Source organism: Chelmon rostratus, chromosome 11 (genome assembly GCF_017976325.1).
Source record: "Chelmon rostratus isolate fCheRos1 chromosome 11, fCheRos1.pri, whole genome shotgun sequence".
In the NCBI taxonomy this organism is placed as follows: Eukaryota; Metazoa; Chordata; class Actinopteri; order Chaetodontiformes; family Chaetodontidae; genus Chelmon; species Chelmon rostratus.
The window spans coordinates 27,379,208-27,394,810 of NC_055668.1; the positions used below are offsets into that span (position 1 = coordinate 27,379,208).

The 15,603-nt window shown below is 43.7% G+C and overlaps 1 protein-coding gene across 1 annotated transcript in view; it reads left to right on the forward strand.

Moving 5' to 3' along the window:
• Window positions 1-13,928, forward strand: part of lrrc73 (leucine rich repeat containing 73) — a 15,110-nt gene extending 1,182 nt beyond the window's left edge. The window contains exons 2-8 of the mRNA XM_041946962.1: window positions 1,675-1,956; window positions 3,616-3,916; window positions 4,106-4,266; window positions 5,386-5,508; window positions 6,181-6,281; window positions 10,040-10,265; window positions 13,561-13,928. Of these exons, the coding sequence (XP_041802896.1) occupies window positions 3,645-3,916; window positions 4,106-4,266; window positions 5,386-5,508; window positions 6,181-6,281; window positions 10,040-10,265; window positions 13,561-13,631 (954 nt within the window). The 5' untranslated portion in view covers window positions 1,675-1,956; window positions 3,616-3,644 and the 3' untranslated portion in view covers window positions 13,632-13,928. The remainder of the gene's footprint in view (window positions 1-1,674; window positions 1,957-3,615; window positions 3,917-4,105; window positions 4,267-5,385; window positions 5,509-6,180; window positions 6,282-10,039; window positions 10,266-13,560) is intronic.
• Window positions 13,929-15,603: the final 1,675 nt, after the last annotated feature.

The following is a 15,603-nucleotide window of genomic DNA, read 5'->3' on the forward strand; positions in this document are numbered from 1 at the left end:
TGTCTGCCTGTCTGTCTGCCTGCCTTCCTGCCTGTCTGCCTGTCTGTCTGTCTGCCTGTCTGTCTGTCTGTCTGTCTGTCTGTCTGTCTTTCTAGATAAATAAATACATAAATTAAATAACAGGCTCAAACACAGTTTTTAATTTATTTAAATCAAGTGGTTAATTGTCAGATTCAACAATGTTTGGACAATTTATTCTTCATAAATTAGTGGAACTACAGGAATAGATATCGATAAGATAAAACTTAATAAATCCCCAATATGATAATATGACTCTTCATGTAAATACGTTCCAACCGCTGGATTATTACCACCAATAAACCAGCAGGTGGTGCTGTTGATCAGATGATATATTAGGCTGGTTATTTAATAATAAAAATAAAGGAATAAATAAATCAAAACAAACCAATAAATTAAGATCAAGTGAGACTTTCAATAGTTTCTGCTGAGAAATGTTTGATGAGCTACCAGAAAAAGCTGTGATATATTCTGGTGATTCTTTCGATGAACTGAATTTATCTGTTTTTTCCAGGTAACACGTCAATTTTCTGTCAATTTAATCTTCCAACACAAAGGTCTACATGCAGAAAACAATTCTTCTTCAAATTTAATTGAATTAATTTATTTTTAGTTTAAGTTATATTGAGTCTAATTAAAAAACGATGACGACACAGACAAAACGAAGCCCAGTGACGTCACAGCTGTAGAGATCGTCTATTGAAGAGGAAGAGGAAGAGTCACTCTGATCAGGTTTCCCCACGCGCTGATGAGTCGTAAACCATTTCTGCATTCATGAAGGAATTAACATTTAACATTGAATTATTATCTTGTATATTCCAGATAAATGACTAAAGAAACGTGACAACACGTACCAGAGATGTTCCTCTGTCTGTCAGACATCTTTGGACGGAATGAAATTCATTTTGTTTGCAGCATCAGTGTGTCATGAATGATGTCATCCCTCTCTGTATTAAATTAGTCCTGAGGACAATTAACTGCAAAGATCTTAACTTTTATTTTGAAAATACAGGCCGGGCTAACGAGCTTCATTTTACTTGTTTCTTTTAGTTTTTCATGAACTTATTCTCTATTCAAGCTTACACACATAAACATCTAAAAAAACTGATTTTATCATTTAACATAACAAGCATGTTCCTAACACATCACGCTGCTCCAGCTGTTCAGGTGTATTAATTGATTTTCTTCTGATTAAAATACACAATAATGAGGAAAAGCAACACATAATTAGTTTATTCCTTTGACGATTTATTCGAATGTGTATACTAATATATTCGAAATATATTATATACAAGAAAAACATCCATTTACTTGGTTTTTCTGGAGCTTTCGGCCACATGTTGCTTCATAATTCCATGAATATTACAATAATGTATAAAATATAATACAGATAAATAGCCTAATTTACCTTTTGTACTTAAGTTCATGTGTTTTTAAATGATCACTAATGTGAATTAATGTTTGATTAAAATTCTACTTTGTTAATATGATTTATCATCGGTTTATTGTTGGTAAATATGAATTATTATCAGTAGCAGTCTTGTTTTTAGTGTTTTTAGTATTAGTCCAGCATGTCCTCTGTCTCTCTGTCCTCTGTCCCTGGAAACGGATCAGAGTGAGTCCTCTCCCCCTCCCTCCTCTCTCTGCTCCTCATAGTAACGGTCACCTGCAGAAACACACCGGGACTCACCGAGCTCACACCGGCCGACAGACCGACCCCTGCCCGTCTCCAGGACACCGACCCGCGCCGCCTGCCTCTCTGCCGCTCACCAAACCCGATCAATCGATACCGGGATCGATCGCCACCGATGTCCGCCGCGGTGGATCAGAACCGGCGCGTGGCCTGCGGCGGGATCAGAGGCACCGGATCAGCGAGTGATGACATCAGCGTGTGAAAGTCCCGATCCTCCGCGCGTGAGCTGATCGATCATTTACCAGGTTATTTGATCTACTTGTTGCAGCGCTCTCACTCTGATTTAATTATTGATTAGTCTGATCGGCTGATCGGTTCCAGCCCCTGCTCATCAATACATTTGATCGATTGATTGTTGATTAGCACTGATTAGCTCTTTTACTTGAACATACGAATTAATCATCAGAAACGGATCAACTGACCTGTCACCAACTGATAACTGATCAGTAACTGATCAGCTTCTTTTACAGTCTCAACAATGAAAATAGGAGCTGACACTATTGATCACAGAGAGAAACTGATCAACAATTGAACTCCTCCAACTTGTTTATCATTTTATCTATCTGTACTGAAGTTGATTGATCTTGAATCGACAGCAGGTAGCAGATCAATAGTATGAAAAACAGAGAGAGAGCAGATAAAGACAGTGAGCTCCTATGTTGCTTATAGCTGTTTAGCATGGTATCTGTTAGCATGTTAGCATTAAAGTGCACCTGAGGCATCGCATGTATCAGTCTGTGTCTGGAGTCAGGCTGTGCTTAGCTTAGCTTAGCTTAGCTTAGCATAAAGGCAGGAAACAGCTAGCCTGGCTCTGTGAACACATAACTCAATGATATGGAGTAAATTGTTTGTTTGACTCAAAAGCTGAAGGGTAAAAACAGGAAGTTGCTCCATCAGGGGGGGTTATGTCCTGGAACTGTTTGTTGGCAAACCCCCAGGCGCAGTGACCTCCCCTGTCTTGTTGGGGCATGAGGTTGCCAGGCAACCACTGTAGCCGCTGTGCAGGGCAGATGAATACTGTCTTTCTTGAAGAAATAGTTTCAGCACCTGTGCTGAATTTTGGCAGGCATAGCAACAGTAACTAAGAGAGGCGGGGCTTAGTGATGATTGATTGATGTGATCCCTGTAGACAGACGTTCATTAGCCGCTAACAAAGTCACTTGTCAATAATGTGACGTCTGTTGAAGGATCATTAAATTAATTTTCATACTCGGATTCATTACAAGTTGTGTTTGCAAGAATATTCTTATAAATAAACAGAACTAAATATTTAGTTTGTCTCTCACATATTTGTTGTTTTTACTGACTCTTTTAAATCACACTAAGTTTCTTCGTCAAAACTAATTAGAAGTGAGAGAATAAGGAAACGGGTTTTTCCTTTTGCTTCCACTTAAATTTCCTTAAGCACGTCAGCAGTGATGACCTTCAGCTAGCAAGGCTACAGTTAGCCTGATCAAGAATACTGTCTGATACAGGGGGCGAAGAAAAGGGAGCTAACACATTAAAGATGGAGTGAGTCATTCTGGAGGAAGGTTATCGATGTTGCCACCTGTCCTTCTTGGCCTGTTGCTGATTGGCTGGAACGGTGTTGTGTGAACGGGTCAGGGTTAGGACACACACAGAACAGACAGCTGGTGGACAGTGAGGACATATTCACTTTGCACCTTTAATGCTTCTTTCATTCAAAGTAACCTCAATGAGAGACTGTAATGAGTCAAAGAAGCTAGTCGAACAGAGCCTAGACAGGAAGTGAGTGTGGCTTTCAGCACAGCTAATGGTGACATCATGTGAGACCAACCAATGGCAGAGTTCAGTTCAGTACCTGCTTTTCACCAGTAGAGGTCAGATTTGTGCGTTTCTCTGTGATGTTATTCAGTTTCTGACTGTTCTCTACGTATCTCCAGGTGTTCCAGAGCTCCCAGTCCTGTCCAGGATGCTCCCGGCCTCGATCCAGATCACAGGGGAGCTGCTGTCGGCGGCCGAGGTTCAGGACATCTGTGAGAGTCTGAAGGAGGACAGTGTCCGCCTGCTGTCAGTACGCGGCTGTCAGCTCTCCGACCGTGACTTCGGACGCGTCTGCCGCAGCGTGGCAGAGTCGCGCTCACTCGCTCAGCTCAACCTCAACCTGGGCGTCGTCTCCAGCATCAGCCGGACACGACACCTGGCCGACGCCCTGAAGACCAACCGGTCCCTGCAGACCCTGTTGTAAGTTCAGTACAGAGAAGTGCTTGTTTGCTGTTTCTACAAGACCTGAAAACTCTTTGATTCACCTGTTTCATACAATACAGGTGCTGACAGACCAAATAACATACTGATAAATCCCATTGGTTCAGGTTATCTCCTTGACCAAAACAGTGTGATTGGTTTGTAAGAACCTGTTCCCACCCCCTGCAGTCTCCATGGCAGCCCGCTATTAGATGCCGGCCTGGTGACATTGAACTCCGCCCTGTCAACCCACCCAGCGCTGGTCTGCCTGGATCTTGGAGACTGCATGCTGGGAGACGAGGCGCTGGGTCTGATCTGTGGGATGCTGCCACCCGATGGAGCAAAGTCAGGTAACAAACACTCCCAGAGAGCACTGGGTTTAGATCTGACTTCCAAACATGTTTCTGCTTGGTCTCTGCTGTCCACTGTTTGTGGTAGAGTACAGACCTCAAATCTACAACTGCTGACAACAATACCTTGACAACCACCTAGTAACACTATAGTTAAATCCAGTAAGACCCTAGCAACCAGTCCAACACGGTACCAGCAGCTCTAAACACTCATGCAGCCACCTTAAACATCCTAAAACCGACTCCAAACACTAATCACCACCCAGCAACTACCCAGAAAAACACAGCAAGCAAAATGGAAACCACCTAATAATGCCACATGACCCTCCTGGAGCACCGTACCAATCACCTGTCACATGTGACAGACTGTCTGGTCTTCAGAACAGCCAGAAGCTCAGTTAATAAATCAATTCAATGAAAGAACGATAAGATGTGATGAAAAGAGAAACTGGAGACCATTTTTCACGCTAGTTTATATAAATCAGATGTGTCTGATTCAGACTGTGAGGCAGCTGCAGGTCTGATGAAGCGTCTGCAGTTTGAAGTAAGTGGACGTTATTCAATAAAGCTCAGAGGACATTTTGTCTCCTGGGACTTTGTTATTTCAGGCTCAGATAACCTGAATTCATCAGCTCAGGTCCACATGCTGCCTGTCACCACACGCCGAAGCATCCAGGAGGATTTAACTCTTTACTTTCAGATCAACACAACGAGGACAAATCAGATTTGAACCTTTTAAGCGACCGAACTTCAAATTCACAGAATTTATAGCTCTGAAAATACTGTTTATGAATCATTAAAAAGATATTTGGCCTGAAATTTCCATTAGTGAATTTTAAGTTCAAACCTTATTTACAGTAATTATAAATATATTAAATTCAAAAGTTCAATACTCAAAAAACGGATTCAGATATTGAAAATTCAGCCACCTGGAATGTAATTGATCAGATCTCCATTCAGGCACAAGTTAGCTTGTCAAGGATCACATCATCAGTTGATCCTCTTAAAGTCCAACGGTTCTAGACCGGAAGCGTCGGGATCCAACAACTAAAGTCAGACATGAAGTCAAAGTTACAGTCCGTCTGTACGATGTCCTGACGTGTCATGTGATGTCTGCAGGTCTGAGGGAGCTCACTCTGAGCGCTAACCCGGCAATCAGCTCCAAAGGCTGGGCCCGACTGGCCATCGCTGTGGCTCACAGCTCCCAGCTCCGAGTGCTCAACCTGGACTACAACCCGCTGGGTATGAGCACCGCCACCCTGCCGCCGCGCACTGCGCCACACTGTGCTACTGCTGTGCACTGCACCAGAAAACCAGCAAAATCTAATAAATCACATTTAAAAATGTAGCTGAGGTTCGAATATTAAACTAATGAGAAGTCGCCTCCCATTTCTAAAGTGAGATAAACTGTCACTGTTTAATCATCATTCAATCTGAAAGATTTTCATCACATTTCACTGAAATAACAACATGAGAAAATGACTGTCAGCACAGACACAGATTTCTCATGATAAACTGTATGCTGCTATGCATGCTAACACGCCGCTATGCTAATGCTGTTAACTGTGAAACACACAGATTTCTCCATATATGCAGACAGAAATGAAACCAGTACGCACATTTACAAAGATTTAGCTCCTTGTCAGTTCTGGACGTTCTGCTATCTTGTGATGCAACAGAGACTTCCTCTTTACATAGCTCATAGCTCTTGATTGTTGTTTCCTAGCAACAGTTATACGCAGCATTAAAGTCTTTGGTAGCTGAGACGTTTGTTAAGTTTTAACGGTTCAACTGGATTTATTTGAATCGGTTGAACAAGTTCGAGTTTGAGAGTTCTGAGAACTGAGGAAGGACTTCCTGTTCAGACTGAGGGATTCATGAAGAGCTGCTGCTCTCATCGGTTTCTGTTTCCAGGTGATCGAATCGCAGGGATGCTGGCAGTCGCCGTGGCGTCCAGCAGAACCCTGGAGGTGCTGGACCTGGAAGGAACCGGACTGACCAACCAATCAGCACAGGTGAACCAATCACACTGCTCAGTTCTCCTCTTCCTCTGCTTCTTCTTCCCTTTCTGTGTCTCTTCTTCTGTTTGGTCACTGTCACTGTTCTCAGGTAGGTAAGGGTCTCAGTCCTCAGTCATTCAGCTGCGTGTCCAGCAGGGGGAGACGTTGACCTGAACGTCCCACAAAACTGACACACGATGTTTCTGCAGAAATGCCACCTGAACCTGACTCCTCCCGTCACTGCAACCCGATCGCAGGTCATTCGCGTGTGTCATGAAGCTGCTTCTGTTCAGTCGACGGATCAGATGTGCTCATGTGACAGAGTTCGTCATGACAAACATCAGAACCCTGAATGTGACCTGAGGGGAAACGATGAAACCTGGTCAAAGTGAGACCAAAAGGTTTTATTCAACAAGGTGAAATAGAAACAATATAATCACAGAAACACTAGAAATAATCTATGATGACCATGAACAAGTGGGATTTATTAAATACTGCACAGAGTGAATGTGTTTGTCTGCTACCAGTACTCGATGCAGATAAATGTTAAAGTTCCCGTCCACTGAGGTCTGAAGTGTTGCCTCTATAATTACCTGAGAGAGTTTAGCTTTTACTTCTGGTCATCATCACAACGATGGAGGAAGAGACTGAAAACATCAAAGAACCTTTATTCAGTCAAAACAGGCCTGAAATCATCAGAAACACACTGATTCTACTCATCTTATATTTACTCCTCTTTATTACAGCAGCTAGTCCCTTAATCAATTAGTGTATTGACAGAAACTGAATGATCATCTATTGATTGTTGCTGTAAAATCATTTGATGTTTGATTTGCTGCTTTTCCTCTCAATGATCTGAATGTGTTTGTAATAATGTGGAGCTTTGGACTGTTGGTCGGACTAGTGGTCCCCACTGAACTGAAGGACTGAACTGGTGGACTCAGGTGGTTCTCACTGGACTGGTGGACTGAACTGGTGGACTCAGGTGGTTCTCACTGGACCGGTGGACTGAATTAGTGGACTCAGGTGGTTCTCACATGTTCATGCTGGTGAGTCTTGTCTCTGAGGACTTGTCAGTCTCTTGATTTTTGGTCATCTCCTTTCAGTGTTAAAACGGCTGATTTCCAAGTTCTGGATTGAATTTTGTGAAAGAAAACAGGACAGTGTGTTTTTCTGTATGTTCTCACCAGATATATTAGACGCCATCTTTAAACCACAGACTCCATTAAGATTCAAGATTCAAGATTCAAGAGATTCAAGAGTCTTTATTGTCATTGCACATGTCAATGAAATTTTCATTGCAACCCCCATGTTAGATGGTAAGAAAGATAAGACTAGAAAGAGTGAATAAAATTAAGATAACTACAATAAAATAAAATAAGCCAACATGCAATAAAAAAAATATTCGTGAAGCAATTAAAAATATAACAGAATGAAAATATACTTAGGCAATAAAATATACTAAACAATAAACAATAAAATATGGAAGTGAAATGTGCAAACAATAAAATATACAAGCAGAATAAAATATAAAATATACACAGTGAAATGTTCCGACAGAATAAAATATGCCAATGAAACTGAAATGTGCTGATATACTAAAATGTATATAATTATAGTATATGTGTGTACATAAAAGTCAAGTACACAGAAGGTGCAGGTGGAGGTAGAGGTGGAGGTGGAGGTGTAAAGTGCGGTGTGCAGTGTTCACAGTTCACACAGTCTCTCACTGCAGTGAGGGGCTGCTGGGGGTGATAGCTCTAACAGCTCTGGGGAAGAAGCTGTCCCTCAGTCTGTTAGTGGTGGTGCGGATGTTCCTGTACCGCTTTCCTGATGGAAGCGGTACAAACAGTCTGTGGCCCGGGTGGCTGGGGTCCGTGGCGATGGATCTCGCCCTCTTTCTGACCCGACCTTCATATATAGAGTCTAGGTCAGGGAGGGGGCAGCCCACGATGCCCTGTGCAGTTTTAACCACCCGTGCCAGTTGTTTCCTCTCCTGTGCCGTGCAGCTGCCAGACCACACTGTCACACTGAGGCAGAGGATGCTTTCAATTGTGGCCCTGTAGAAGTTAACGAGCAACCGAGAGGAGAGTCCAGCCCGTTTCAGCTTCCTGAGGAAGAAGAGCCTTTGTTGTGCCTTCTTCACCAGGCGGGAGGTGTTCATGGACCAGGAGAGGTCAGATGTGATGTGGAGGCCCAGGAACCTGATGTTGTCCACACGCTCCACCACTTCTCCGTCCATGAGGAGGGGGGCGTGATCCGTCTTCCTGGACCTCCTGAAGTCCACAATGACCTCCTTGGTTTTCCCTGTGTTCAGCACCAGGTTGTTGGCTGAACACCACTGGGTGAGCTGGTGTATCTCCTCTCTGTAGTGGGTCTCGTTGTTATCTGAGATGAGACCCAGTACTGTAGTGTCGTCCGCAAACTTCACGACTGTGTTGGTGGGGTGGATGGCAGCACAGTCGTGAGTAAACAGGGTGAAGAGGGCTGGGCTGAGCACACAACCCTGTGGCGTGCCCGTGCTGAGGACCAGAGGGGATGATGTGATGTTCCCTATTCTCACCACCTGAGGCCTGTTGGTGAGAAAGTCTCTGATCCAGTGGCACAGAGACGCAGGCAGACCCACCGTGTGTAGCTTCAGCGCCAGCTTGTCTGGGATGACGGTGTTAAAAGCTGAGCTAAAGTCTACAAATAGCATCCTGACGTAGGTGTTGGGCTGCTGCAGGTGGGTCAGGGCTGTGTGCAGGGTGATGGAGACAGCATCCTCTGTGGACCAATTCCCTCTGTAAGCAAACTGAAGGCTGTCTAGGTCCGAGGGGATGAAGTCTCTGATGTACCTGAGAATAATCCGCTCAAAGCACTTCATGATTACCGGGGTCAGTATGATCATGAAAAGAAGATCAGACTTCAGGCGTTAAAAGAATTTGCTTCTTTTCGGCATGAAATCAACCCTGAGTCAGAGGAAACGATGAGGAAACCAGCCTTGTTTTCAGACAACTGAACGTTTTATCGTGTTTTTAAGGTTGATGTTCGTCTCAAAGTCTCAGCAGCAGAACAGACTGGACAGTAAAAGCTGAGATTAATTTATCTGTGAAAGCCTCTCTGCTGTGATCTATTTGACTTTATTAGTGAAGTCTGGCAGCACAGGGACAGAACTGAAACAGATCTGGACTATTTCAGAAGCGGCGTAATGGTTATTTACAGTCTACCAACTGGACAACTGATGTATTTTCTACCAACAGATAAAATCATTCATCAGAATCATTGAACCAACACAGCTCTAACCCTAAGTATATTCAAAAGCACACGGACGCAGGCCAAACTTCTGGTCTGGTATCAATACATCTCCAATATGCAGGTGATTACACCCCATTGTGGGACCAGTGGAGAACTGGGTTGGACTCTCGGGTTCTGAAGCAGTTCACATCCTGCATGCAGGTCAGGAATTATTTTATCTCCACTGGCACATGACCCGTTGACTACCAGAAGGATCAGTACTCGGCCCACTTTCTTTTCGATCCACTGGAACTGGACTCTGAGATGAGGGCCATTCGCCTGCAGAAGAAGTTATCACCCGGTCTCTCTGAACACATTCCGGACACACCGCTAACACCGTAAACACTTTACACTACAGTACCAGTACCATGTGGCATCCCCGCTGGGCGTGGCCACAGGTACAGGTGACATGCCACGCTCAGATGTACTGCAGCCTCACTCTTTAATGTTGAGCCATTGTGTATGACTAAAGTTTTGTCTGGTGTTTTTGTGTCCAGGTGTTCTTGGACATGGTGGAGAACTACCCGACCAGTTTGCGGGTTCTGGTCCTGGCAGAGAACGACATCAGTCCAGAGTTGCAGCAGCAGATCTGTGACCTGCTGTCGGAAGGAGAGGACGACGAAGACAGAGAGGCCCCGCAACTCCAACCAGGCCCCGCCCCTAGCAGCGCCCTTCTGCCAATCAGAGACAAGTACCAGCCCCCCACCTGGCTCCCCCACAGCAGTAAGGGCTAAACACTCCCCCCTGTCCTCACCTCTGTCCCACTTTACCCACCATACTGGTCCCCCAAAGACAGAAAGTCCAGTTCAGACTGCATAAAACCAGTGCGGTTCTTCTGGTACTGTTTGTTATACTGGCTCCACTGTACAAGAGCTCATGCTGGTTCTACTTGCTCCGTTCAGTGTACTGTTTTTATGGGTCCAGTTCCAGATCAGATCATGCTGGTTCCACTGGCTTGGTTTGCCATACTGGTTTTAGTGTTTGAGTTTAACTAATGCTGTGTTCTTGACGGCCTGGTTCTGTCCAGTTGAGCCCAGTATTAGCCTGGTCTGTCCCAGCTGACCCAGTATCAGCTTGGTTCTGTCACTGTTGATCCAGTATTAACCTGGTTCTGTGGTGTTAGGTGTCCTCAGTGACAGTAGGAGGTTTTGTGTTAATAGAGGTCTAAGTGTGACACTGATGAAACTGGTTTTAATTAATCCCAGGTAATGAAGAGTCCTCTGTGTCCTCCTGCCTAATAATGAATATTTAAAGACTGCACCTGTAGAGAATGTGACGTCACGCTGTGTTGAATTTTTGGTTTCTGCCACCATGTTGTGAGGATCCTGATCACGATCATGTTTTTCTTCAGGTAAATGAACATCTAATATTTATACCTGGGCTCTGTTCTACCTGTCTGTACAGGTGCATTGTGAGACGAGACCTACAGAGCCCAGTGACGTACAAAGTCTTTGTTGATAACGTGTGCACATAGCACATGCTAACACGTTGTGAGGCGCTAACGTGTTAGCATGTGCACAGCGATGTGAAAATCCGTTATTTCTGGTAAAAAGACGACTAATGAACCCACTGAAGTCGTCGGCAGTAGCCTGGAAGTCCTGGAGCTGCTGTCTGTTATCCTGACTACTCATCGGTTCAAACAGTGACACCATAATGGTGGAATAGACTTCATCCTGTAGGTTACCATGACAACCTAACCGAAGGCTGCACTGATCAGCTGCTGTGAGGACTGAACTGGGTCCACGTGTCAGAGCAACAACCTTTATGCTTTAAAATGTCTGTCAGACACACAGATGATCTGATCCGTCCACAGTCGTAAAGTTTGAAACAGAAATGGCTCGCGCTGCTTCGTCAATATTTACCTCCTGAAGTTAAGCAAACCTCTCACTGCTCATCATGATGCGTCTTCCTGTGGATAAAGACTTCCTTGAAGCCGCTGGTCTTCAGGTTGTCGTCCAGGAACACCTGGGCTTCATCAGGCCACTCAGATGACCTGTAAAATGAGGTAACGTTAGTTCACTTTCCAGGTATGTCAGTGGAACTAGCTTAGTGCTTTGGGCTCTGCAGTCCCATGGATGGATGGATAAACCCAGTAGATCTACGTTGTTTTGTCTCTTGGCATTGCAATTGTATTTCTGCATCACGTTTGACTGATTTAACCAACGTTTTAGCCAAACATAACAAAAGGTAAGCAGGTAACCACTGTAGCAGGTGGAGGTAACAGCTCCTCACAACATGGTGCTCCAGTCCCAGCATGAACCACAGCGTGACGTACCTTCACATTCTTTATTGAAGATCTGCTCTTCTTCTGTGGTTCCTCTGTGATCCCACAGGGCTGTGTGGTTTTATGATCTGGTCTGACCCTTTTCCTGGTGGTGGTCCAGAGCAGGTTACTCTCCTGAAGAGCCGCAGCAGCGTTTGAAACGGGCAAAATGAAGTGAAAATTTAACAGAATCACAGCTATCATTTCATCATGTCATGGCGTCAAATAAAGTTCCCTCCATCTTGTTTAGCGTTTCGTAGCTTGTTAGCCGTGTGTCACTTGCCAGGAGCTCCTCTGTCAGAGTGTAAACTGCTGGTTTACACACAGTCAGGACACACCTGGCTAACATGTTAGCAGTTAGCACTTCAGCCACAGTAGTTCACCAGCTAGCCCTGCGAGTGCTCACTACATCACCAAGCTTCAGCTCTGCCTTTCCACCAAGATACACATTCATTTTCCTCTAAGCTTTGATTACACCAGCAGCGAATTAAAATGTAGCCTCGTTAAAACGTAACCTCTAACCAGACGAAGTTCACACATTACTTCCACTTTAAGGTAGCGTGAGCAGAAAATTCTAATTAACTACTAATTTATATAACAGTTTGTCAGTGAAGGCATCACTGGGTACTGCTACATTAGCCTGTGGTGCATTTGATGTTTTCACCACTCATTTCGTGATTAATTGTTAGCTGTTGTGTTTCTGCAACAATATTTTGGTTAGTTTGGACTTATGTCAGAGAAGTTCAGATAAACCTTACTGTGATGCAACCAAACATCAACACAGCTTCTTTAGCATCAAACTAACTGGTTTAACGCATCGTTTGGTTTGCAGACAAGCTTCAGAGAGAACTTCGGTACAGCTCTTGCCACAGACCACTGGTCTTCAGCTGTATTCAGCTTCAGGTGTGTTCAGCTGGTATTTGATTGTTGAAGCTTGGCGACGTAGTGACTACTCACAGGGCTAGTTGGTAAACTAGCCAGAGTGCTAACTGCAAACATACTAGCCAGCCAGGCAATTTCTTGTCGGTCAAAACAGCTTCTCTACATTCATGCTATTTCTTTATAGGACTTCATATATTTTCAAACAAGACAGAGTCGCGGGCGAGGGGAAATAAAGCTAATAAACTTGCTAAGTGTCAGCTAGAGAAATTAGATTAGCTTGATTGCTAATGCAGCAGTTAGTCTCCACAGTGCATTAAAGGCTGCATTAGCTCGATGTCTCCTGGCTGGAAACAATGTTTTTTTGTGTCTTGACATAAAAATGACTTCGGCCCTTCGAGTGAATCCGCTGATTGCAGTGATTTGTTGTCATGAATTTCAACATTTTTAACTGCTGACTGAGTGTTTATGAGGACACGTCGTCTCTTTTAATGAAAACACTGAAACTTTTTTACATGTTTAGTCAATGCAGCCGAGTAGAAATCATGTAAATATTCTGACATTTTCCAGATCAGGTTTCAGATTGTTTCCTTTGGTTCAACATTCAGTGAAATCCTCTTCTCTTTACTGTCCGAAGTTTAAGGTTCAGATTTATTCCACTCATGTCTGTATGGTAATAAGCCAGCCATGTAACGTTGCATGAACTGAAACCAATGGCTGTCCAGTGAAAGGAAATCAATCTAAAACTGATCAATAATCTGGAAAATGATCTAGAAGATGTGAAGTTACAGAACTGATGGTCTTAAAACAGGCAAACTGGTCTGGTCCTTTAAATCTGGTGTGAAGATCTAAACATGTCGTTCTTTAACCCTACAGACTCCGGCCCCCAGATGGTCTTGCTGACATCAGGTCTAGGTGAGAGCCTATTGGCTGAGACTGAGATGTGACCCCTCCCACAAACACACCCACTTCCTGTTAAACTATCTTCACTTTATTCTTTTCGTTTGTTTGGTTTGAATGTTCCTGGTTTCTTTCTCTGCACTGCACTTCTCTGGGTTGTCAGATCACCTGATAGCTAGCAGCCAATCACATGCTCTGCATGGTTAGGACCTGTTCGTATAGGCGGGTGAGTGGCGGCACAAATCTTTACACACCAAGTGACTTTTCGACAGGTGTTTGTCCAGCAGGTGTACAGTGTGTTTCTGATGAATGTACGTTCTGCTCAGTCGGTTTGTTCTGCTGTTCTGATGTCACAATAATAAAACTGTTTACAACTTCGTAAGAACCGACGTCCGAGTCCTCATTCGCTGTCAGTTAGCAAGCTAGCACTGTTTATGACGTTAGCTAAGGCGCCCTCTGAAAGTGCTGACTGAATGAAGCGAAGAGTTTTCATTTTGATACGGTCTGCTCTACGTTCATGATTTGACAATGTTTACAATACAGTTAGCATTTACACGTAGCTTCTGTTTCACACACTGGTGTTCAAATATGAGTATACTCCCATATATATATTTTCATATGTATATCACATGCAATTACTTCAACATTTTGGGACATAGTTATTCACAAAGTTCGGCTGTTTTGTCCATTTAAAGTTTACGGATGTTTATGGTTCGTAGGGATAAAATGTATCTCAGGCACCATTAATTCATTAATTTACACTGTGATAAAATGTGATGTAAAGTCCTGTAAAGTCAGAGCCAGAAATGGCTTTTACTCTGCTAAGCTAGTTAGCTTTTAGTGTGACTTTTTCTTCACCATAGTTGGATTCAGCTCTGCCTTGTATATGTCGGATATTAAGTGATGATATCAAGATGTCAGTAAGGCTAACTGTGGCTTAGCAGCTAGCTTTCAATTAGCTGTCTACTACAAACTGTACAAGCTGCTTCCACAAATATTTATTCAATTTCTATCACAATAATTTTTTTCTGTGGGAAAGAAACGTGAGTCTCGACTCACTTCAAACATGCAGAGTCGACAGAGCGAACAGGCAGCGAGATAGTCCAGTTTAGTCACGAGACTGACCGGGAGCAGCCTGGAGCAAAGGAAGCACCTGAGCACCTGAGCAGGCAGGTAGCAGACAAGGCAATCCACAGCAGTCCTGGAGTCCATAACCGTCCTTAAATACTGTGGCAGCAGGTGAGTCTCGATTGAATGATTGGTGTCAGGTGTGCTCAGGAGAGGAGGAGGCCGGATCAGACCTGCCGGCCACGCCCTTAGAGACACACCTGAGGGACAGACAGGAGAGACAGGCATGTGGTCGTGGTTTCTCATGAGCTGGCCGTCAAACCCTGAGGAAGAGGACTGAACGATGACAGCGAGACTGTGGCTGAGAAGAAAACGTCGGTCAGTCCAACAACATGAGTCACAGTTTTTAGTCCTAAAGGGATCAATTGAAGTCCCACAGGTCAGTGTGGTATTTGTACTGGAGTATTTCCATTTTGTAGTACTTCATACCTCGATCACATCTCAGAGGGAAATACTGTTCCTTCAACTGCATTTATCTTCATTAATGTTCAGATTATTTATACAAAATAAAACAAATGTTGATGTAATATTAAAGCTTACGATAAATCTATATTGATTGCTTCATTGGGGAAATTCAGAAGTTACCCAGCAGTATATAAACTCATTAAATGCTAATCATTAGTTAGCTGGTTAAAAGCTAATGAGCTCATGCTAAACACCTGCTAGTGTGTAGCATGAAATAAATAGTTAGTGAATGTGTTGGTTGGAAAGTGGATTCTTTCTGTTTTGATGGAGCTAGGCTAGCAGTTCCCCACTGCGTCCTGTCTTTGTACTAAGCTAAGCTAAGCATGTTCTGGTACAGCACCAGTCAGCCACAAACAGACACAATAAAACTGGACATGCTGTATAACATCAGCCAACTTCAAAAAATTAGCATTTTCAACATTATGC